Genomic DNA, 23,988 nt, shown 5'->3' on the forward strand with positions numbered 1-23,988 from the left:
TGTAAGAATTTAGTTACTACATTGTTTCAACAATTTTAATGAATGCATCCAGATCTCTAGTGTAATCAAGCTGGGATTCAGAAACTATAATCCTCAGCTGCATCTTTGTATTCTTCCTATGGGTTTTTTCTCCTTTATTTCAATGCTCCCTATGCAGTCACATTGTAGTTAAAAAAAGTCCTGCCTTTTAATCTCCAATCCCAAATGCTTGCTTAGTTTTTCAATACTCTGCCTTTCATAGTTGCCACCTAATTTTCACTTGGTTTTTAGTTTGTTTGGTCAACTGTTTAATTTCAATCATCAATCTATTTGATAACTTTGTGTTATAAATCTTGTACACTTTTATCATTGGGAGGTAATTTAGACCAAACCCCTTACTGTAAGGAGAGGAATATGAAGGCTGTTATACTCGCTAACCAGTCAAGTCTGGTGGAAATGTGATCTCACAGCCTTCCTGTAATGTCACACTGTTTTTCTCTCTTTTTCTCCCCAAACTCAAGCACCTGGGCCTCAGTTTATCTTCTCCTTGCTGCCCTCGTTTCCTCTCAGGTCCACTCCTGCTGCCGAATCTCTTGGTTCCAGGTAACTGGTGGGTAGCTTGTTAACTTTTAAGCTGTAGTGGGATATTCTGTCTTGTACGTAAAACTTGGTAATCCCCCAGTAACTTTTCTACTTGCAAACCAGATTTTTGTTATCAGAGTAGATGAATTATCATTAGACTTGAGTGAACAAGTTGAGTTTCTGACCTAATACGTCAACTTTATTCCTGCACAGAAACTGTATTTTTGTCTTTTTCCGGTTATGGTTTTAAATTTTACAGAATTCGGGTGTTAGCTTTTCTCCTGTCTTAGTGGCAGAAGTGAAACACGTTGAATAATACCAGCTGTGATTCACTGGCCACTGACACCTGCAATTGTACTGTACCTCATATCATGCCCATGAATGTGCAGGAGCAGTTTAAGCTGGACTGCCTCAAGTTTACTGTAGTTGCAAGCATTCTGCTTGATTTCTAACAACCATAAGTTATCTAGTTTTTAGTTATTAATGTGACAGGTTTATTGTAACCTATTTTTCATAAGAGGTTGTGTTTGTGTTATTAGAGGTTGTAAGGAGGGAATTAACTCATTTTAAAAGGATTTAACCTCTAACTTGGTTCATTTATTAGCTTGCTATTTTTGCTCAGATCCATTCATCCAGGAAAATCTTTTTATTTGGAAGCATTTGTTCTTTCTGCTTGGTTTAAATGTAATTTTTGGATTAATAGTTGAATTATTTTCTCTTGGAGGTGACCAAGCTCTGGAGTGAAATATTGAGATGTGGATTCATTTTGTTCAATGAAAAAATTCTGGTGGAAATATGATCTTTTGTAGATCTACTTATTAATTAAAGTGGGAATAAAATAATGTCTAAATAAGAACATTTATCCTCTTTCTCCATATTTAATACACGTACCATTTATTGCAAATAGATGTTTACTGTTCAGGTTATTGTGTACCACAGCAGCTCCTGGGGAATTGTTATTACAAAAAGTTATTTGAAAACAGTCTCCAGTCCCTCTCCTCATTAAACAATATAGCTGTATTTCATGGTAAAGCTGTGCACTGAGATGTCTCAAAGGCATGCCTTCTTAGAATAAGTTTCATTTAACAAAATTTCAGAAATCAAAAAACCTTGTAATGCATTGTGAGTATGTTATTGTGCATTCTAATGGTAGCAGGGTGATACGTTATTCATTGCGCTGACAATAGATCAAATACTCGTACCTCCAAGAGACAATGATATGAAAGCAAAAATTCACAAATAGAACGGTCCGCATTAACAAAACTGATCTCCCGGTGGCCCAGCACTTTCACTCCCCCTCCCATTCCCAGTCTGACCTCTCTGTCATGGGCCTCCTCCAGTGCCATAGTGAGGCCCGCCGGAAATTGGAGGAGCAGCACCTCATATTTCGCCTGGGCAGTTTGCAGCCCGGTGGTATGAACGTCGACTTCTCCAACTTCAGATAGCTCCTCTGTCCCTCCCTTCCCCTCCTCCTTCCCAGATCTCCCTCTATCTTCCTGTCTCCACCTATATCCTTCCTTTGTCCCACCCCCGACATCAGTCTGAAGAAGGGTCTCGACCCGAAACGTCACCCATTCCTTCTCTCCCTGCTGAGTTACTCCAGCATTTTGTGAATAAATCAATTCATAAATCAAGGACTAGCTGCTGTATGACTGAGGACAACTTGGATAAAAATTCTCCCATATGTCCCTGCTCTTCTACTTTTTGAGATTTTGTTTTGCCGGTCATGAAGATTGAAAGGGGGGTGGGGTAAAAAGTACATGTACTCATTTTTGGGTGGCCTTGTTGAAACGTGATGCAAGTAATGCAAGTGTTTCATTTGTATCTTGCAATCATTTACAGCACGACAGGGCCTGTTAACTTCTCATCTCACTTAATAATAGACATTTAAATGTTTTGCTTAGTATGTAATCCATGCTGCTTCTGCTCTGGGTAGGATGGTATTTGGCAAGTGAAACTACGGCCCACCAATTATGTTCATGGTGTGGCGGTGCCCGGGGATTAGGCCACTCCCTGGGTCATCCCCCTCAGCACTGGGTGGACAGGGCTGGGAAGGGGTCTGGTGCTAAGGGGTTTGCCTGAAGGGGCCAGAGTTTACTTGTGTGGAAAACTGAAGAGAGTGGATGTTCTGATGCTATATTAAAGTTACTGTTAATCCTTACCTGGCGTCTTGCCTGATTCCTGCTGCGTCCAGACCCACTACAATGGGATGATCTTTTTCATTCTGTCTTCAATATATTGTTTTGTGGTAAGGCGCTCTTTTCTGGTGATGTTGATATCATTTTTCATGAAATTATTCAATATTTGGATCAAAAAATTGCCAGCAAATGTTAATTAGATAATAGTAATGCCTACAGTGGTACCGTTGGAAAATTCTCCCGAGCATTTTAATAAGCAAAAGTTGCAGAGAAGTGGCAGGGAAAATAAGTGGTAGGTAGTTGACTAACGGGGTGAAGGATTTAAAATCCTCTAGATTGCTTTTCAATGCATGGTAGAAGATAATACTGAAGGTGCTCAAGGGTTAATTATGTAATAACTGAAATTCCATCCACCAGACGATGAGAAAAAAAAGTGTCAGGCGGGGGAAATGTGCAAGCAGGACTAAAGCTGGAAAAAAAGTTGGAAAGATGGGTTATTCCCAGCCAGGGTTGCAGTTAGAATTGTTTAAGAATTTGACATTGTTTTGTCGAGCATATAAATTGAATAAGATCTACTAAAAGGTTGGACTTAAGGGTTAATTCAAGCAGTGGTCCACGGTTTGTGCTCACTCTGTTGCCCCTGAGTCAAGCTCTTTTCTCCCCAGTCTAAGATTGCCTACATAACTTTATCTGCCATTTTTCTGGAAGAAAGTTGTACTGTGTTATGGTTAGCCCATCATAAGATTGAATAGCTGGCGCAGTGGTAGAGTTGCTGTCTTGCAGCGCCGGAGGCCTGGGTTCGATCCCGACTATGGGTGCTGTCTGTACGGAGTTTGTACATTCCTTGACCGCGTGGGTTTTCTCCGAGATCTTCGGTTTCTTCCCACACTTTAAAGTAGTATCTACAGGTTAGTAGATTAATTGGCTTGGTGTAAGTGTAAATTGTCCCTAGTGTGTGTAGGATAGGGTTAATGTGCTGGGATCGCTGGTCGGCGCGGCCTCAGTGGGCCGAAGGGCCTGTTTCCGCCTTGTATCCCTAAACTAAACTAAGCTCTAATTTCAATGTTGCTGTGCCAATTTTTAACCCTAAACAAAGCCCATCAAAGTAGATTATCTAATTGTGAGATCTAACTTACAATTTGTTTTTTTTTGTTAAACTGGTGATCAACAAAGCAACAAAAAAATGCTTATATGCCAATTAAGCACTTGGACAGAATTATTACATGAAAGGCACTACACAAATATCTTTGTTCACGCTAAGTTGTCGGTTATATGGGGTGAAAGTTAGAAGAAAATGAAAGAAATTGAACTTAATTATATAGTACAGCATATAATCTTAATGATTAAGAGGGAGAGGGTAAGGGATATCAAATGTGACACGAGCAATATTTTGTTGAGAGAAGAAGTCATTGTGTGGAGGGGGGGGGGGAGTCGTAAGTGTCTAAGGAATAATGTTGCTCTGTAACTGAGGTGGAAAGTGGATAATTTTCCTAACAGAGAAACATGGAAGAAGGGACTAAGGTAATGGCATATTCAACGGTTCCTTTATTATCATGTGTATCAAGGTACAGGTAGATTGGGGTTTTTTTTGCAGACAGATTATTGCCATACACAAGTACAATTCCTGGTTAGTTCACTGTGCAAAGAAACTTCCAACTGAATAGAAAAGCATTAGTCGCCAGGTTTTGCCGCCATTTCACAGTCCCAACTGCAGCTGGCCACAAAGGCCTGTTTCCGCCGACGCTTCCGCCTTGTCCTGCAAGCAGTTGTCCTTCTCCTTGCCCAGTCATTTCGACCTTTGTCCTCCAGGGGCGCCTCTCACAGCTGACCTTGAAGGTGTGGACGGTAAGAACCCCCATGGTTCTTCCTACCTTCCCTTGTCCAGCATCCGCCACCAACTCCCTCCACCGCCTCTCCAGTTCCAGGTCTTTGGGGTAAGTAGGCGGGGGGGGGGGGGGGGGGCTTGCCAGCTTCCCTCTTCCGGTCCTGTGGCAGGCGAGCTGACAGGGTATGGCCATGGCTCGCTGAGACCTTCAGCCCCCTCGTGGCTTGCTGGACCTGTGCCTATGTCCTGCACTGAACAGATTTACTGTTGCACTGAAGAGTACAGGGAGCAATCTTTGGAGTAAAGGGTTAAATTGAACTGCCGAGTTGAGAGTCATGAATGCAAATAAACGTGATCCTTGAGACTGTTCCAAACATTGTTGTCAGGGTGTAACTAAGGATGGTAGTCTGGGATATATGTATGTAAATGGAGAAGTTATTGAAGGAAATGGCACTGCTCCACGAAAAATAGATAGGCAAGGAATAGAGAAATAAGGGCCGTCTGCAGGCCGGTGGGAATAGTTCCGATTGGCATTGTGGTCGGCACTGTAAAAGGCCTGTATCATTCTAGTTCTGTTAGTTTATAGTGAGAGATGAAACAAAATTTAGGATCTGTATAAGGAATGTTAAGTCTAGTGAACAATTTCAAATCCAGCATAACAGATAATGTTACAGATATATGACTAGCCTTGTCACAGAGGAAACAAGGAACTACAGATGCTAGTTTACAAAATAGACACAAGGTACTGGTCAGGCAGCATCTCTGGAGAACATGGATAGGTGACACTTGGGGTTGGGACCATTCTTCAGTCCAACCCAAAGCGTCACCTATCCATGTTCTCCAGAGATGCTGCCTGACCAGTGAGTTACTCCAGCACGTCGTGTCTGGTCTTGTCAGTGTGTCTTCCTTCACATTGGGGCGATCTGTTGCCCTTCCTCTCTAAAAATATAGATGTATTTTTTGATGAATATCTTCAGAATTCTCTCACCCCTAAATAAGTGTTGGACAAACCTGGTACATTATGTTGAATTGCTTAAAGATACATGTGTATCAAATGCAAAGTTGGATGACTTTCCTTGTTTTGCAATGTTTTCTCCAAAAAAATTTCATTTTTGGTAATGTTTGACATTAATTGCTATCCAGAGACTTATTCTGAAATGTTTCAAAATACTGTTTAAATTCCATATCAATCAATGTAGTAACATGTTGCAGGATAACAAAAGGTGTTGGGTTTTTTCAAATTGAATATTTTGGTTCTCAACCAGAGCAGTTTGTTAAAACTGTTTAAAAAAAGACTGGCAAGTTTGAAAAATCCAGTTAGAAAGCCATGCCTGTGTTACAAATTTGGCTAATTTATTCCAACAGAAACCAATTTATTCCATTAAAACCAATTGCCAAAAAGAATGATAAAACACTGCAAGGAAACTGGGAGGGTTTGTGTTAATGCATCTGGTAACATTTTTTGAAGGATAGAGATCCTTATGCAGAAGAAGATCTGAGATTAACCAAACAAGACATCACATGAGAATTAAAGCTCTACGCATTTTCGGCCAGTTTGTGAAGTTTAATGTTCCCAGTGAGAAACCCTCTTTCATTTGAACTAATTTATTGTATACAGCATGATAAGAGTATTTATTATGATCCAATGCGACTTGTTGCATGATAATGTTATTTTGAATTTTCCATGGTGTAGTTTTGATTATTCCAAGTAACTTTATTTCAGTTTGTTTCAAGATGCTTTTTGTCCACTTCATTTTGCAGCTGTTTGGAGATGTGGAAGCACAGTTTAGGAGAATTATGAAGATGATAGCTGGAGGTGGACTGTCTATCACAGGAGCGCACACCATGTGTGGAGACTACCTATACAGTGGGCACACTGTTATCTTAACACTCACCTACTTATTTATCAAAGAATGTAAGTTGCTACTTTCTTGAAAAATTTACTTCGACTTATTTCCTTAAACATAATGAATTTTGACAGGGTACAACTCATTGATCCTTCAACTGATATAAGAGGTTGCAAAGTATTGCTCTTAAGATAAAAGTTATGCATGTAATCTGATATTTTTGCTTGCATTACTAGCTGCACGAGAGTATAGATTGTACTTGCTGCACTAGAGTATAGATTATATCTTGCATTCAATGGGGAACATTTGCTGAAGTAGTACAAAGTCTCCTAATCGCTTCAAGTCAAGGAAATCAAAATATCAAGATGAGTAGGTGCTGACGATGTCAGCATTTTAATGCTTGAACATTGATCACGCGTGGTCACGAAAGAGAGTGCAAACTCCATGTGGACAGCTTGCAAGGTCAGGATTGGACCTGGGGCCCTCCAGCTGTGAAACTGCTGTGCCAACTGCAGCTTCACAGCGGCACGGTGGCGCAGCGGTAGAGTTGCTGCCTTACAGCGAATGCAGCGCCAGAGACTCGGGTTCGATCCTGACTACGGGCGCCGTCTGTACGGAGTTTGTATGTTCTCCCCGTAACCTGCGTGGGTTTTTTCCGAGATTTTCGGTTTCCTCCCACACTCCAAACACCTACAGGTTTGTAGGTTAATTGGCTGGGCAAATGTAAAAAATTGTCCCTAGTGGGTGTAGGATGGTGTTAATGTGCGGGGATCGCTGGGCGGCGCGGACCCGGTGGGCCGAAGGGCCTGTTTCTGCGCTGTATCTCTAAATCTAAAATCAACAAGATATCCCTTTACACTTCTACCCAGAATCTCTTGCAACAATTGCTAAGTATGATTCGCCTCAGTAATTGCTTGATGTATTTGTAAATTTCTATTAAGGACGACACAGATATGCAGCGGTAGAGTTGCTGCCTTACAGCACCAGAGACCCGGGTTAGATAATGACAAAGAGTGCTGTCTGTATGGAGTTTGACCATGTGGGTTTCCCCCGAACACTCCGGTTTCCTCCCACGCTCCAAAGACGTACAGGTGTTAGTGCTAGTGTTTTTGAGTATTTTTAGTATCGTTTTTGTATTTTTGACTGCAAAATAAAAGGATCAGGTTGATAAATCCAATGTTAAGTTTATCATTTTGGAAATCATTCTCCAAATAGTTACACTAACCTACAACACATTGTTCAGTTAAGCAATAATAGGTAAAACTGCTGAATAATGAATCTCTTTAGTGCTGCCTACATTGCTCCTCTCTATCTAAAAACCTCTAATATTTTCAGAGCAGATTTTCATTAATTTCATTTTTGACTGCAAGATTCCCTTCTGAGATTCCCTTCATACTATTCTATTCGTTCTCATTTACTCAGACTTCAAACATTTTTGTGGAAATATGTGAATGTGGATATTTCTGTTTAGTGCAGATATTATATGATCAAAGCTTTTGCCATTCAGCGTATTCATTGTCTCCCTAAGTGAATAGTCTGTCTTAATAATGAAATTGATGCAAAATATTCCATATTTGATCTCTTCTGTGCAGAAATTATTCTGCGGGGGATGTTGAATGTTGCTGGAAAGAATAACTGTAGCTATTGAGTAGAGAAATCTATTAGCTCAGTTGTTCCCTTTTAGGATTAAATTCATTTATAGAATATTTGATGTACAAGATCTCTGAGACTGGCTTTTGACTTGGAGATTAAAATAGGAAATGAATATCAGTCCATGCCTGATATATTTCCTTTAGCTCTTCCTCTCCAATTTCTGGGACTTACTAATTTGTTTGACCTTCGGCAGCAGCCTGAACTATTGTGCGATTAGATTTAATCTATTCATACAATCTTCTGTAGTTTTGTAAAAGCATGGAGAAAAAGGATTTGAGGCAAGAATAAATTTGGAGTGAATGCTAGAAGTTTGTCATTGAAGCAAGATAACATTACATAATAGGAATATATGAAACTTTAATTTCTTGGAAAAGATTGCTCTCATTTGCCTCAAAAGGCTGTGGAGGCCAATTCTCTGAATGCACTCAAGAGAGAGCTAGATAGAGCTCTTAAGGATAGCGGAGTCAGGGGGTATGGGGAGAAGGCAGGAACGGGGTACTGATTGAGAATGATCAGCCATGATCACATTGAAAAGAGGTGCTGGCTCGAAGGGCCGAATGGCCTCCTCCTGCACCTATTGTCTATTTTAAATTTTCTGAAGAAATGGATAGAAAAAAATTTTGGTTACAAGATCTGTATCTCTGCTTTTCCTTTCTGTACATAAAATTCATAAGTATAATGTTATGCATGTTTAATCTACTGCAGCAATGTGTAACATATGCTGCTGCATGTGTGGAACTTGGCTAATCATTACAATCATAGATCTTGAGTTCCTAATGGACAGTATCCATGGCAGTCTCCTGTAAAATAATTCAGTTTAAATAATTCGATTACTGAAAAAATACAAAGGAATCATTGTTGTATCTATGTACTGTATCCATACACTGTAAATGGATCGATTGTAATTATGTTTAGGAAGGAACTGCAGATGCTGGTTTAAACCGAAGATACACAAAAAGCTGGAGTAACTCAGCAGGAGAGGCAGTATCTCTGGAGAGAAGGAATGGGCGAGAGTCAGAAGAAGGGCCTCGACCCGAAACTGCACCCATTCCTTCTCTCCAGAGATGCTGCTGGACCCACTGAGTTATTCCAGCTTTTTGTGTCTATCTTCGATTGTAATTATGTATTGTCTTCCTGCTGACTGGTTAGCACGCAACAAAAGCTTTTCGCTGTACCTCGGTACACGTGACAATAAACTAAACTGAACTGGTTGAGCATGAAAGGGAAGTAAACCAAACATTGAAGATACCTGGGAATTAAAAGCGTTGTTGATGATCTGAAATAATAACATCCTGGAAGGAGGAACAATAATGTTTCAGATCAATTACCTTTCATTGGATATTTTAAGTCTCCCTTATCTTCTCCTTTGATTCCATCAGCCTTTACATTCAACAAATCATCCTGCATAATCTCAGCCACAATCAACATGATTCCTTTGCCTGTCGTCTCTTTCCCATTCCTTTTTAGTGTCCTGAAACGACCATTCCCATTGTGACTCCTCTAATTTATTCTTCCATTTTAATCAACCACTCTTTTCCCATGCATCTGCCAGAGCTGCAGCAATTCACTCACACTTCTTATAAACAAGGGTTGAGGGTACTCATGGCATGGTGTTCTCTACGTTGGATAAACTAAATGCAGATTAAGTGACCGCTTTGCAGACCAGCTGTGTTTAGTGTGCAAGATGAACCTGAGCTACCATTTTCCTGTCTTTTTAATTGTCTACCCTGCTTTGTCTTATCTGCATTTAGTCTCGTACACTATTCCAATGAAGCTCAACAAAGCTCGATGAGCGCAAACTCGTTGTTCATCTCGGCACATTGTAGATGTCGGGTTTCACAATGAATTCATCAGTTTTGGATAACCGTCCTCGCCAGTTTTTTCCAAGATAACTTAACTTTGTTTTTCTCTCTCCATAGATTTTTCCTGATCTTGCTGTTTCTAGCATTTTCTTTAATTTTGGTTTTCCAGCAATTACTCTGACCTGCATCACATAATTTCAGCCCATTTTGTTTTGATGCCTATTAATTAAATGGGTCCAAACTATTAAGTCACCCAGACAGTTTTAATCTCCACTTGATCGCTGGTGTTCCCTTTATTTGTTTCACTCCTCTTTCCCTTTCCCTCTCCAGCTTCAAACATTTTTTTCCTCACTTTTCCAGTTCTGATGAAGGGTTCTAGTCCTGAAACATTACCTCTGTTGACCTTATCTCCACAAATGCTGCCTGAACCTACTGAATTGGTACTGATGATACCTAATAAATATTTCCTTCGAAAATTAGGATTTTGTGTTTTATAAAGCTGCATTTGTCATGTACTTTAATTACTAATTAAATATTCAATTGCCAATGTTTTAACGGCAAACTTTACACTGCAGACTGTAGTGAGTGTTGTGATTTTGACTGTAGACTGTACATTCAATGAGCTTCTATTTTTGTTTCAGATTCTCCAAAAGATTGGTGGTGGTATCACTGGACCTGCTGGATTCTCAGTATTGTTGGAGTTTTCTGCATTCTTCTGGCACATGACCACTACACTGTGGATGTAGTGGTTGCATATTATATCACTACACGTCTTTTTTGGTGGTACCATACCATGGCCAACCAGCAAGTAAGTTTCTGCTTGTGAATCAATATATTGATGACATATTAAAGTGATTGGGTTAACATATTTTGAGCTTTTGATGGCACTGGGCCTGTACTCTTTGGAGTTTAGAAGGATGAGGGGGGGGGGGGGCCCTCATTGAAACTTACCGAATAGTCAAAGGCCTGTATAGTGTGGATGTGGAGAGGATGTTTCCACTAATGGGAGAGTCTAGGAGTAGAGGCTATAGGCTCAGAATAAAAGGACGTATCTTTAGAAAGGAGATGAGGAGGAATTTCTTGAGTCAGAGCGTGGTGAATCTGTGGAATTGATTGCCACAGAAGGCTGTGGAGGCCGTCAATGGATATTTTTAAGGCAATTGATTAGTATGGGTGTCGGGTTATGGGGAGAAGGCGGGAGAATGGGGTTGAGAGAGAAAGATAGATCAGCCATGGTTGAATGGCAGAGTAGACTTGATGGGCCGAATGACCTAATTCTGCCCCTATAACTTATGAACATAGTTTTTTGTTAGATTTATTTGTTTAAAAACTTAGCCTTATATGTTTTATAAATGCCCTTGTTAACTTGTGCAACTATAATTGATCAAAGATGATTCCAGTATCATCCTGACTCTGGCCAAATAAAGTTATGCAAACTTTATATCTTGGATATCTTTCTTTGTACTGTCAGCTGTAAACTGGTATGGTCCTGAAATTGATGTGACCCTGGCTTGGAACTGACAATACCGATGCCATGCATCGGCTGTACAATAACAAATTTTATAGCCACGAATCCTTTAAATAAATAAATGGATAAATAAGCTAAACAAATCTGCAAACAGCATAAAATTGCATGATCAGTTGCCCTAGCTCAAACAGTGGGAAGCTTAGATTTTAATGGTGTGCTCACTCTGTACGATATGGTGATTAGAAAGCTTTTGGGTAGATACATCAATATGATGGGATTGGAGGGATATAGACCATGTGCAGGCAGAGGTTAGTTTAACTTGACATGATGCTCGGCACAGACATTGTTGGCCAAAGGACCTGTTCTTGTGCTGTATTGTTCTCTGTTCTATAAGTTCGGGGATGTGGATATCTGTGGATCATTTAAGAATACAAGAATTGAACTATTGTCTGATGGAGGAATCCCTTGTTTTTCTACCTGATTTCACAGACAATAGAAACTGACATAATTAAGGGCCTCAAAAATCTGGCGTACTTTACCAAAGTTAGTTTTCGTAATAGAGGAGACAATATGCAAGTAACGAAGAATATCTAACTTGTATTTCTCTCTTTAATTGGCAAATGATTAGGAAACTAATTATCTGGGAAGAACAAGTTTAGTTGATGTAAATTGCAGCTGATTGAAATAATAGTAAACTATTTATACACAAAATGCTGGAGTAACTCAGCAGGTCAGGCAGCATCTCGGGATAGAAGGAATGGGTACCTATTCCTTCTCTCCCGAGATGCTGCCTGCCCTGCTGTGTTACTCCAGCATTTTGTGAATAAATACCTTCGATTTGTACCAGCATCTGCAGTTATTTTCTTACAGTAATAGTAAACTATGATATGCTCCTAAATTGTTGCAATCTATTTAGTTTTTACAATATTTCTGTGTAATTAATATTTGTTTTTCCTGTGTTTTAAGGTATTAAAGGAAGCCTCCAAGACTAATTTTCTATCCCAAGTGTGGTGGTATAAGTTATTTTGTTTTTTGGAAAGCAACGTTCAAGGCATTGTACCTCATACATACTATTTGCCATTTTCCTGGTCATCCTTATCACAGTTCTTCGGGAAAAAAATAAAATACAGCAGATTAGTGACTGATACATAACACTAGGTACCGTAGAGGAATGTGCCACGTGCTGAAACATCCCTTTGAGCTGATTCCATTTTGAAGTTTCTGCTAATTCACGTCTTGCAACGTTCATTTTTACTAAAATGTTCCAATTAACTGGTCAGCACTGTGATTTTTCCAAAGGACTATAGAACAAAAGCGGTTGACATGCACTGTATAATCTTTTGTTAATTGTCTGTTGGTCTTTGATGTTTGCCATAAACACAAAATCACGTTCAATTGTGTTTGATATTTACCGCATCAGTGGCAATTGTCCTGTCTGCTCATGTCTTATTTAGCTTATGTTTGCAAATGTGTTTGGGATAAATTGTATTTTTTCAATCAGAAATTTATCTTCAAAGAATCATGCCCCAAAGACTGGGCTTAAAGCCATCCTCTTGGAAATCTTTAGCTATACAAAAATGTTGGTGAATATAAGAATTGGGTTCTGTATGTATTATAGAACCTGTGTGGCAAAAGAATCAAGTGCAAAAATATTTTATAAAAATCATTCTTGATATTTATGTTAAATGAATGTGGCAGTGCAAAAAAAAAATCAAATCTTCACAGGAATTTTCCAAGTACTAAGAAGTCTGCATAAAACACTCGTAGCAAGAATAAAATCAACACTGCGTGGAAATTTGGACTGATAGTTTTCTAGTGCCTTTTCTTGTCCTGATTGTACGGTCAGTAGATGGTCTCAGATATAGTATATGAAAATTCAAAAACCTATATGTATGTTACCTTGAGTATTGAGTTAATAATTAACTGTTGCAGAATTGCAAAATGTAAGCTCAACAGTGAGCATTCAATTTTGTAGTTATTGTTTTTGCACTCCTTGTCTTTTGAATACTTTTGAGATATTGGGTGCAAATTAATTATGGTAATATTCAATTCACTACCAGTGGGCACGTCCTGTTAGCTATATTACTGTACAAGTAAATTATTTTATTATATAAATGGGAAGTATGACACAGCAAATCTAACTGTTGGTTTTTTGACTTCCTTTTTACAGATTTTGCATTTTTCTTAAGTATCAAGTCATAACATGAAGGTGAAATATATTTGTGTGCAGAGGTTATTGTACTAGCAAAGTATTCATGCCCCTCTGACTTGTTGGTAAAATTAGCTGGAGAGATGCTCTATTTCTATAAATTTTATTATATTTGTGCAAATTATGCATGTAGTCTTTAAATCTCGCCCAAATCAGAAATCGTGAAAATGAAGTATACTTGCCAATGTGAGAAATAGTTTTTTATTGCAAAACATATGATCTCCATTCTGTATTTTATGTGAAAGGAAATTCTTTTCTGTAGTTTTGTGAATACACGAGGTGATATTTGTATTGTAAAACAATTATGAAGGATGAACAATAAAAAGCTTTAAACGTAAGCATTTTCCTTCTGTTCGTGTTATTTGCTTGGATACAATTTTAAAATTAAGTGAGAGAATTGAGTTTTAAATGGGAATGGATTAGCCCATATGCTTTCCTTGCAACTGTTACTGAAACCCATTATAGATCAACACAGGATCAGGCTCTTCCGCCCACATCTATGCCAAATATAATGCCAAGACCAACTGCACATAATCTATAATCCCTCCATTCCTTACATATAATAATAATAATAATACATTTTATTTATATAGCGCTTTTCATATACTCAAAGACGCTTTACAGAGATTTTGAGAACATAGGGAAATTAATAAATAGATAAATAAGTAAATAAATAAATGAACAGAGAAAGGAGACGGTAGGTGAGGTGACCTTCAGTGGTTGAAGGCAGTACTGAACAGGTGAGACTTCAGCGATGTTTTGAATGTGGTGAGTGTGGGGGAGTCTCTGACGGTTTGGGGTAGTGAGTTCCATAGGGTGGGAGCAGCGATGGAGAAAGCCCTGTCCCCCCAGGATCTGAGTTTAGTCCGGATGTGGGGGGATAGGAGATTGGCAGCGGCAGAGCGGAGGGTGCAGGTGGGAGGGAGTGTGCCTGTGGAGGAGGTCGGTCAGGTAGGATGGGGCCAGGTTATGGAGGTCTTTGTAGGTTATGAGGAGGATTTTGTACTGGATTCTCTGGGGGAATATCCATGTGCCTATCCAAATGTCACTTAAATGCCACTATCGTATATGCCTCCACCACCACACCTAGCAGCGCATTCCAGACACGCTGTTCCGCCGTCTGTGTTTAAAAAAAAAAAAACTTGCAAGGCACATCCCTTTCAAACCTTAAAGATATGCCCTTAACTATTTGATATTTCCATCTTGGGGAGTAGGTTCTAACTGTCTATCCTATTTATGCCTTTCATAATTTTATATACTTTCATCAGGTCACTGCCCACAAATTAGTTAGTTGGGCCTTTTGCATATTGAATTCACATCAATCATCTACCAATACCAATGCTACATTAATGCCATTTTATATATTTCACACTCATCGACTCAACCTAAGTCCTACCACTCATTTACACACGAGGGTCAATTTTCAATTTTTACTGAAGCCAATTAACCTGCGTGATTTTGGAATGTGGAGGGAAACTGGAGCACCCGGATAAAACCCAGGCGGTCTCAGGAAGAATGTGCGGCACAGTGGCACAGCGGTAGAGTTGCTGCCTTACAGCGAATGCAGCGCCGGAGACTCGGGTTCGATCCTGACTACGGGCGCCGTCTGTACGGAGTTTGTACGTTCTCCCCGTGACCTGCGTGGGATTTCTCCGAGATCTTCGGTTTCCTCCCACACTCCAAAGACATACAGGTATGTAGGTTAATTGACTGGGTAAATATTAAAATTGTCCCTAGTGTGTGTAGGATAGTGTTAAAGTGCGGGGATCGCTGGGCGGCGCGGACTCGGTGGGCCGAAGGACCTGTTTCCGCGCTGTATCTCTAAATCTAAAAATCTAAAAAATGCACAAACTCCAGACAGACCGCACCCGTAGTCAGGATCAAACCCAGGTCTCTGGCGCTGTAAGGCAGCAACTCCACCACCGCTGCCACTTGGTATGGTCGAAGGAATCATCTTCTCACTGCTCCCTCAACACCTTTGACCCAATTCAAATATTTAATGTAGTTTGCCAAAAAAGAAGTGTATATTTTGCAATGCTCAATACTCTACAACAAATGAATACGTTTGCAACTGGAATGAGTTATGAGACCCACAGGCATATTTGAACAATGAACTAGGACTTTGGAATTTTCTTGCAAAGCAAGTGATTTAGGACGGTTGATGCTGAAGCTGAGGCGAAGATGATTTTGAGTAATTCATCCAAGATATTTTGAAATATAAATTAAGCGTTTCCCCCCCATGGTGAATTGGCAGTGTTTATTTTACTTGTTATTATTTACACGTTATTCTTAACAGTCGGCAAAATGCTGAATCTAAAATGCATTGAAAATGCTTAGGAAATGTTCAGTTTTAAATCTTATTTGAGTTTCCTCTGCCTTTTAATACCTTTTAATTCAATGATACTTGATCATCACATGTACAGCACATGTAGGCACGGTGAAATTCTTGCTTTGCATACAATACTCAAAAGTATGCAAAGAGTCACCACGTATACTCACCATGCCGACATCGAGGTATTGTAGCTGATATTGAAACGAGAAGCTGGGGTCCAAATATTTGGCTGTGTAGGGTGATTTGCAAAGTAAACTTCCTTGCAAACAAAACTGATTTAAAAAAAAAAGGCATTTCTAAAAATTGCCCATTCCTGATAATAGTCTGAGCAAGTCACCTGATAATTTCTGGGTGAATTTTTATTTTCAATGACGTGAGGAATATTTTACTTTTCAAAGTGTTGCGAAGTTAATTGTGCAGATTGAAAGTATAATTCATGATCAGGTAGTTTTGGACTTTGCATCATCTGAATAATTATACTGAAGACTTCACAATACAAAGTTTTAAACAACCAGATGGACTCTAGATAAGGGTGGAAAATTTTATAGCTTTATTGTTAATCAACTTTGCTTGAATTTACTGGTGATTATTTAGTGATGGCCGACTAACTTACTCATTCATGACTAAAGCAAGGCAAACATTTACTTTATATTTGTCTTTTGAGGTGGCTATTTGCTCAGGGTGAGAGTCTTTAAATAATTATTTTAGTTTAGAGATACAGTGGCAACAGGCCATTCAGACCACTGAGTCCATACTAACTATCCATCACCTGTACTATAGTGTAAGAAAATAACTGCAGATGCTGGTACAAATCGAAGGTGTTTATTCACAAATGCTGGAGTAACTCAGCAGGTCAGGCAGCATCTCAGGAGAGAAGGAATGGGTGACGTTTCAGGTCGAGACCCTTCTTCAATAGACAATAGGTGCAGGAGGAGGCCTTTCGGCCCTTCGAGCCAGCACCGCCATTCAATGTGTTCATGGCTGATCATTCTCAATAAGTACCCCGTTCCTGCCTTCTCCCCATGCCCCCTGACTCCGCTATCCTTAAGAGCTCCATCTAGCTCCCTCTTGAATGCATTCAGAGAATTGGCCTCCACTGCCTTCTGAGGCAGAGAATTCCACAGATTCACAACTCTGACTGAAAAAGTTTTTCCTCATCTCAGTTCTAAATGGCCTACCCCTTATTCTTAAACTGAGGCCCCTTGTTCTGGACTCCCCCAACATCGGGAACATGTTTCCTGCCTCTAACATGTCCAACCCCTTAATAATCTTATACGTTTCGATAAGATCTCCTCTCATCCTTCTAAATTCCAGTGTATACAAGCCTAGTCGCTCCAGTCTTTCAACATATGACAGTCTCGCCATTCCGGGAATTAACCTAGTAACCAGACTGAAGAAGGGTCTCGACCCGAAACGTCCAATTCCTTCTCTCCTGAGTTGCTGCCTGACCTGCTGAGTTACTCCAACATTTTGTGAATAAACACCTGTACTATAGTTCCATGTTATCCCAGTTTTGCATCCTACACACTGGGGGCAATTTATAGAAGACAATTAACCTACAGAACTGCACATCTTCGGAATGTAGGAGAAAGCCAGAGCACCTGGAGAAAGCCCACGAGGTCACAGGGAGAACGTATGAACTTCACACAGAAAACCCCTGTAGTCAGGATCGAACCGGTTCTCTGGCACTGTGAGGCAGCAGCTCTACCGCTGCACCCCCCCCCCCCCCCCCCCCCCCCCCCACTTCCGCCAGTTTCCTAACGAGCTGGTGCCAAAAGGCGGGAGATTCCGATCACGGGAGCGGAGAGAGCGAACAGCGTGAAGGTGGCGCGGGTACCGGCCCTGTATCAGCAGTGTGTGGGGCCCAGGGCCCCATGGCTTCCCGGCCTGTGAATTCTCACTTGTTTAATTCCCCCCCCCCTCCAAAGCGGCGTTTCTTCCCGCACGGCCTTGGGTTAAACTTTATTTCCCCTTCAATAGACAATAGACAATAGACAATAGGTGCAGGAGTAGGCCATTCAGCCCTTCGAGCCAACACCGCCATTCAATGCGATCATGGCTGATCACTCTCAATCAGTACCCCGTTCCTGTCTTCTCCCCATACCCCCTCACTCCGCTATCCTTAAGAGCTCTATCCAGCTCTCTCTTGAAAGCATCCAACGAACTGGCCTCCACTGCCTTCTGAGGCAGAGAATTCCACACCTTCACCACTCTCTGACTGAAAAAGTTCTTCCTCATCTCCGTTCTAAATGGCCTACCCCTTATCCTTAAACTGTGGCCCCTTGTTCCGGACTCCCCCAACATTGGGAACATGTTTCCTGCCTCTAATGTGTCCAATCCCCTAATTATCTTATATGTTTCAATAAGATCCCCCCTCATCCTTCTAAATTCCAGTGTATATAAGCCCAATCGCTCCAGCCTTTCAACATACGACAGTCCCGCCATTCCGGGAATTAACCTAGTGAACCTACGCTGCACGTCCTCCATAGCAAGAATATCCTTCCTCAAATTTGGAGACCAAAACTGCACACAGTACTCCAGGTGCGGTCTCACCAGGGCCCGGTACAACTGTAGAAGGACCTCTTTGCTCCTATACTCAACTCCTCTTGTTATGAAGGCCAACATTCCATTGGCTTTCTTCACTGCCTGCTGTACCTGCATGCTTCCTTTCATTGACTGATGCACTAGGACACCCAGATCTCGTTGAACTCCCCCTCCTCCTAACTTGACACCATTCAGATAATAATCTGCCTTTCTATTCTTACTTTCAAAGTGATAACCTCACACTTATCTACATTAAACTGCATCTGCCATGTATCCGCCCACTCACACAACCTGTCCAAGTCACCCTGCAGCCTTATTGCATCTTCCTCACAATTCACACTACCCCCCAGCTTAGTATCATCTGCAAATTTGCTAATGGTACTTTTAATCCCTTCGTCTAAGTCATTAATGTATATCGTAAATAGCTGGGGTCCCAGCACCGAACCTTGCGGTACCCCACTGGTCACTGCCTGCCATTCCGAAAGGGCCCCATTTATCCCCACTCTTTGCTTTCTGTCTGTCAACCAGTTTTCTATCCATGTCAGTACCCTACCCCCAATACCATGTGCCCTAATTTTGCCCACTAATCTCCTATGTGGGACCTTGTCGAAGGCTTTCACTCGGTTATATCAGCGATAAAGGACATCATACCCCCCTCCCCGGTGGTCAGTTATTGCGAGGTTTTACTGTTTAGGGCAATGATTTCTTGTCCCATGTTAGCGCAGCTCTACATACTCTCATTCACTGAAGCTGCACCTTGTTTATCCGTAGGACAATAATACAGACATCAGCAAAATTGTTCAATGTACTCTTATCAAGCAGATAATAATAATAATAATAATAATGTATTACATTTATATAGCGCTTTTCATACACTCAAAGACGCTTTACAGGGATTTAAAGAACATAGGGAAGTGAATAAATAGATAAATAAGTAAACGAACAGAGAAAGGAGACAGAAGGTGAGGTGACCTTCAGTGGTTGAAGGCAGTACTGAACAGGTGAGACTTCAGTGATGTTTTGAATGTGGTGAGTGAGGAGGAGTCTCTGACGGTTTGGGGTAGTGAGTTCCATAGGGTGGGAGCAGCGATGGAGAAAGCCCTGTCCCCCCAGGATCTGAGTTTGGTCCGGATGGGGGGGGGGGGATAGGAGATTGGCAGCAGCAGAGCGGAGGGTGCAGGTGGGAGTGTGCCTGTGGAGGAGGTCAGTCAGGTAGGATGGGGCCAGGTTATGGAGGGCTTTGTATGTCATGAGGAGGATTTTGTACTGGATTCTCTGGGGGATGGGGAGCCAGTGGAGTTTGTAAAGGACGGGGGTGATATGGTCACGGATCGGGGTGTGGGTGAGTAGACGGGCAGCGGAGTTTTGAATGTATTGAAGTTTACTGATGATAATACCATGCCTTATCTGATTTATAGAATCAAAATGACCTGTGGTTAAAAATTAACAAATTAACAAACAAATTTGGAAATTCATTAATTATTTGCTATTTGTTCTCATTTAACCAGTTTTAGGTCAGAAAAAGCTCAGTGTTTCAATGTAGTATAAGAAAATAACTGCAGAAGCTGGTACAAATCGAAGGTATTTATTCACAAAATGCTGGAGTAATTCAGCAGGTCAGGCAGCATCTCAGGAGAGAAGAAATGGGTGACATTTCAATGTATGCACATTCAATTTTTTTTTTGTTGAAGTTAATTTTTGCCCTGTAATTTGGAAGATACAACAGGCAATCCCTTTCCCTTCAGAGTTGAGAACCAGCCGTGCTAGCTGCTGTTAGCCTTTAGTAACAAGAGTACAATTAGAGGCTATCTAATCAGATTCCGGGCAATGTGCAGTTGCCACGTTGGAATCAATCAATGCATCACTCAGCTCGTAAACATTGACACCGTGGATGTTTGTAGCTGAAGTAAATGGTTCATGGTTAAGGTAAGATTACTATTGATTGAACGCAATGATTCTCTTGTTCGTCTTGTGCAAAACTGCTGTGCTTCGTTACCACCTTCAAGTGATTCTGACTGAATATAAGCCGGCCGTTGAAAGTCGTGGGAAGATAATTGTCAAATGAACGGTTACTGTGTTCCTTAATAAATGGTTGCCTGACCTCTGCAAGATTATAGCGTCAATTTTTGAACTCGAATCAATTTTCTAGAGTAGAGTTCAGCATCTTTTTAACTTGGAGATTTCTAAATTGCGTTGATGTTAATGGCTAAAAATTGCACAACCCCTGAGATTTTTAGCAGCGGCTTTATGAAAGACTATACAATTATGGGTTTGATTTGCATGCATCATACCACAGATTTCAAAGATTGATCCGTTCCTGTTGTTGATTTCAATTCGGCCTATGCATCTGATTAAGATACATTTTTCATTTAATGGCTTGATTTGAGTTTTGTTGCCTTGGAACAAAATTCTGGGATGTACTATTCAGGCAGTTAAACGTTTGCAGAGTTCATGGGAATGTAAACGTCTCTGACAAAATAAGAACTTTGATGGTGGGTGTGGAACGAGCTGTCAGAGGAGGTCGTCGAGGCAGGTACTATCGCAACGTTTAAGAAACATTTAGACAGGTATATGGATAGGACAAGTTAGTGGGATATGGGCCAAATGCAGGTAGGTCGGACTAGTGTAGATGGGATATGTTGGCCGGTGCGGGCAAGTTGGGCCGAAGGGCCCGTTTTTACCCTATAAGACTATATGACTAGGGATAACAAATTTAGAACTGCTTGGTGCATCCTGACTTAAAAAGGATATCACTCGTTTAGTGATTTAGTTAAGAAATACAGTGTGGAAGAAAGAATAGTTAAAGGAAATATATGGGGGATTGAAGTGAATGATCTGACAGTTGAAATAAACTTTTAGTTTAGTTTTGAGATATAGCGTGGAAACGGGTCCTTCTGGGATGAAACTGAAGCACCTGGAGAAAATCCATGCCAGGGAGGGAATCTGATTCGATAGCCTCACAGGGAGAATGTGCAAACTCTGTACAGACAGCACCTGGCAGCACGGTGACACAGTGCCAAAGACCCGGGTTTGATCCTAACTACGGGCACTGTCTGCATAGAGTATGTACGTTCTCCCTGTGCCCATGGGCGGTCACAGTGGCGCAGCGGTAGAGGTGCTGCCTTACAGCGAATGCAGCGCCGGAGACCCGGGTTCGATCCCGACTACGGGTGCTGCACTGTACGGAGTTTGTACGTTCTCCCCGTGGCCTGCGTGGGTTTTCTCCGAGATCTTCGGTTTCCTCCCACACTCCAAAGACGTACAGGTTTGTAGGTTAATTGGCTGGGCAAATGTAAAAATTGTCCCTAGTGTGTGTAGGATAGTGTTAGTGTGCGGGGATCTCTGGTCGGCGCGGACCCGGTGGGCCGAAGGGCGTGTTTCGGCGCTGTATCTCTAAACTAAACTAAACCATGGGCGCTCCAGTTTCCTCCCACACACCAAAGATGCACAGGTTTGTAGTTTATTTGGCTTCTGTAAATTGTTCCTGGTGTGTAGGATAGTGTGAGCGTACGGGATGATTTCTGGTCACCTGAAACCACTGTCTTCTGTATTGGGAGTCCCACAGTGACACCTTCGCTGTGTTATTTTTTTATCCTTAATAAAGAGCTTTTATTCAATTAGTGGCAGATGCCGGGTACTGGAAAGATCAAAACTGCCCAATCAAACAATCATCAAATTATAATGTTGTTATCCGTTTCTACAATGCACTTGACCACCTTCTCCCCCCATACCGACCAGTGTTCTCGTAGCAACAGAGCGGCAGTGGGGGACTCTGACAAATTGCCTGTGCAGGCCGACACTTGCAACTTCAATCCAGCGCCATAGCCAGGTCAATGGGCCTTGAAAGCCAAGCTTGCACTCTCAACATCAAAAAATCATTAGAAACATATAAAATAGGTGCAGGATTAGGCCATTCGGCCGTTCGAGCCTGCACCGCCATTCAATATGATCATGGCTGATCATCCAACTCAGTATCCCGTACCTGCCTTCTCTCCATACCCCCTGATCCCTTTAGCCACAAGTGCCACATCTAACTCCCTCTTAAATATAGCCAATGAACTGGCCTCAACTACCTTCTGTGGCAGAGAATCCCACAGAATCACCACTCTGTGTGAAAAAAACCTTTCTCATCTCGGCCCTAAAAGACTTCCCCCTTATCCTTAAACTGTGACCCCTTGTTCTGCACTTCCCTAACATCGGGAACAATCTTCCTGCATCTAGCCTGTCCAACCCCTTAAGAATTTTGTAAGTTTCTATAAGAACCCCCTCAATCTTCTAAATTCCAGCGAGTACAAGCCGAGTCTATCCAGTCTTTCTTCATATGAAAGTCCTGCCATTAATGGGTTCAAGATGCCTAAAACATGGCGACTCTTGTGTACAGACTCAGTGTGATCGGCTAAACGACACTCTAATACATAGTGTGACTGTGCCTAATGTACCATAGGATTGTCACTGAACTGTATGCAAAAAATAGTTTTACTGTAGTTAAGTACACGTGGCCACAGAGTACAATTGAATCATTGAACATGGTCATTGCCGGCGTAATGTTGTAATGCACCTTGTCTGAAGAAGGGTCTCGACCCGAAACGTCACCCATTCCTTCTCTCCCAAGATGCTGCTGAGTTACTCCAGCATTTTGTGAATAAATACCTTCGATTTGTACCAGCATCTGCAGTTATTTTCTTATAATGCACCTTGTGGGTGGATTAGATAGCACGGTAGCGCAGCGGTAGAGTTGCTGCTTTACAGCGAATGCAGCGCCGGAGACTCAGGTTCGATCCAGACTACGGGTGCTGCACTGTAAGGAGTTTGTACGTTCTCCCCGTGACCTGCGTGGGTTTTCTCCGAGATCTTCGGTTTCCTCCCACACTCCAAAGACGTACAGGTATGTAGGTTAATTGGCTGGGTAAATGTAAAAATTGTCCCTAGTGGGTGTAGGATAGTGTTAATGTGCGGGGATCGCTGGGCGGCACGGACTTGGAGGGCCGAAAAGGCCTGTTTCCGGCTGTATATATATGATATGATATGATATGATAATTTGTAACTGCCTCTATGTTATTTAATTTCAGACCAGTTCTACGAAATGGGCTGTAAAAACTTTACACCCTTAGGAATTGGTTGCACCATCCTGTTTGTCCTGATGACGGCAGTGGCTACGAGCATCATTGCAATTTTCTTCATCACAGCAAAATCAAGGGCAGAGGCGGGTAAGTCAAAAGGTCATAAGCGATTGGAATAGAATTAGGCAATTCGGCCCATCAAGTCTATTAAACCATTCAATCATGGCTGATCTATCTCTCCCTCCAAACCCCAATCTCCTGCCTTCTCCCCATAACCTCTGACACCTGCACTAATCAAGAATCTACCCATCTCTGCCTTAAAAACATCCACTGACGGCCTTCACAGACTTCTGTGGCAAAGAAATTCCACAGATCCACCACCCTCTGACTAAAGAAAAATTTCCTCCTTCCCAAAAGAACGTCCTTTAATTCTGAGGCTGTGACCTCTAGTTCTAGACTCTCCCACCAATGGAAACATCCTCTCCATATCCAAGTGTATGGATGGGTTGTGGGGGTGGTGGCAAGTGTAAAATATCACACTTGAGGTGT

At 41.4% G+C, this 23,988-nt stretch overlaps 2 protein-coding genes across 12 annotated transcripts in view; both read left to right on the forward strand.

The window, feature by feature from the left end:
- LOC144601199 (phosphatidylcholine:ceramide cholinephosphotransferase 1-like) overlaps positions 1-13,815 on the forward strand; it is a 95,874-nt gene extending 82,059 nt beyond the window's left edge. For all 9 annotated transcript variants that reach the window (XM_078413172.1, XM_078413168.1, XM_078413173.1 and 6 more), the window contains 3 exons: positions 6,286-6,439; positions 10,468-10,634; positions 12,261-13,815. In XM_078413172.1, the coding sequence (XP_078269298.1) occupies positions 6,286-6,439; positions 10,468-10,634; positions 12,261-12,446 (507 nt within the window). In that variant the 3' untranslated portion in view covers positions 12,447-13,815. The remainder of the gene's footprint in view (positions 1-6,285; positions 6,440-10,467; positions 10,635-12,260) is intronic.
- Positions 13,816-19,903: 6,088 nt separating this feature from the next.
- asah2 (N-acylsphingosine amidohydrolase 2) overlaps positions 19,904-23,988 on the forward strand; it is an 88,792-nt gene continuing 84,707 nt past the window's right edge. For 2 of the 3 annotated variants that reach the window (XM_078413178.1, XM_078413176.1), the window contains exons 1-2: positions 19,904-20,305; positions 23,449-23,586. In XM_078413178.1, coding sequence (XP_078269304.1) covers positions 23,463-23,586 — 124 coding nt within the window. In that variant the 5' untranslated portion in view covers positions 19,904-20,305; positions 23,449-23,462. The remainder of the gene's footprint in view (positions 20,306-23,448; positions 23,587-23,988) is intronic. The other variant, XM_078413177.1, reaches the window with a different exon arrangement.

The sequence above is a fragment of the Rhinoraja longicauda genome, chromosome 16, assembly GCF_053455715.1.
Source record: "Rhinoraja longicauda isolate Sanriku21f chromosome 16, sRhiLon1.1, whole genome shotgun sequence".
Lineage (NCBI taxonomy): Eukaryota > Metazoa > Chordata > Chondrichthyes > Rajiformes > Arhynchobatidae > Rhinoraja > Rhinoraja longicauda.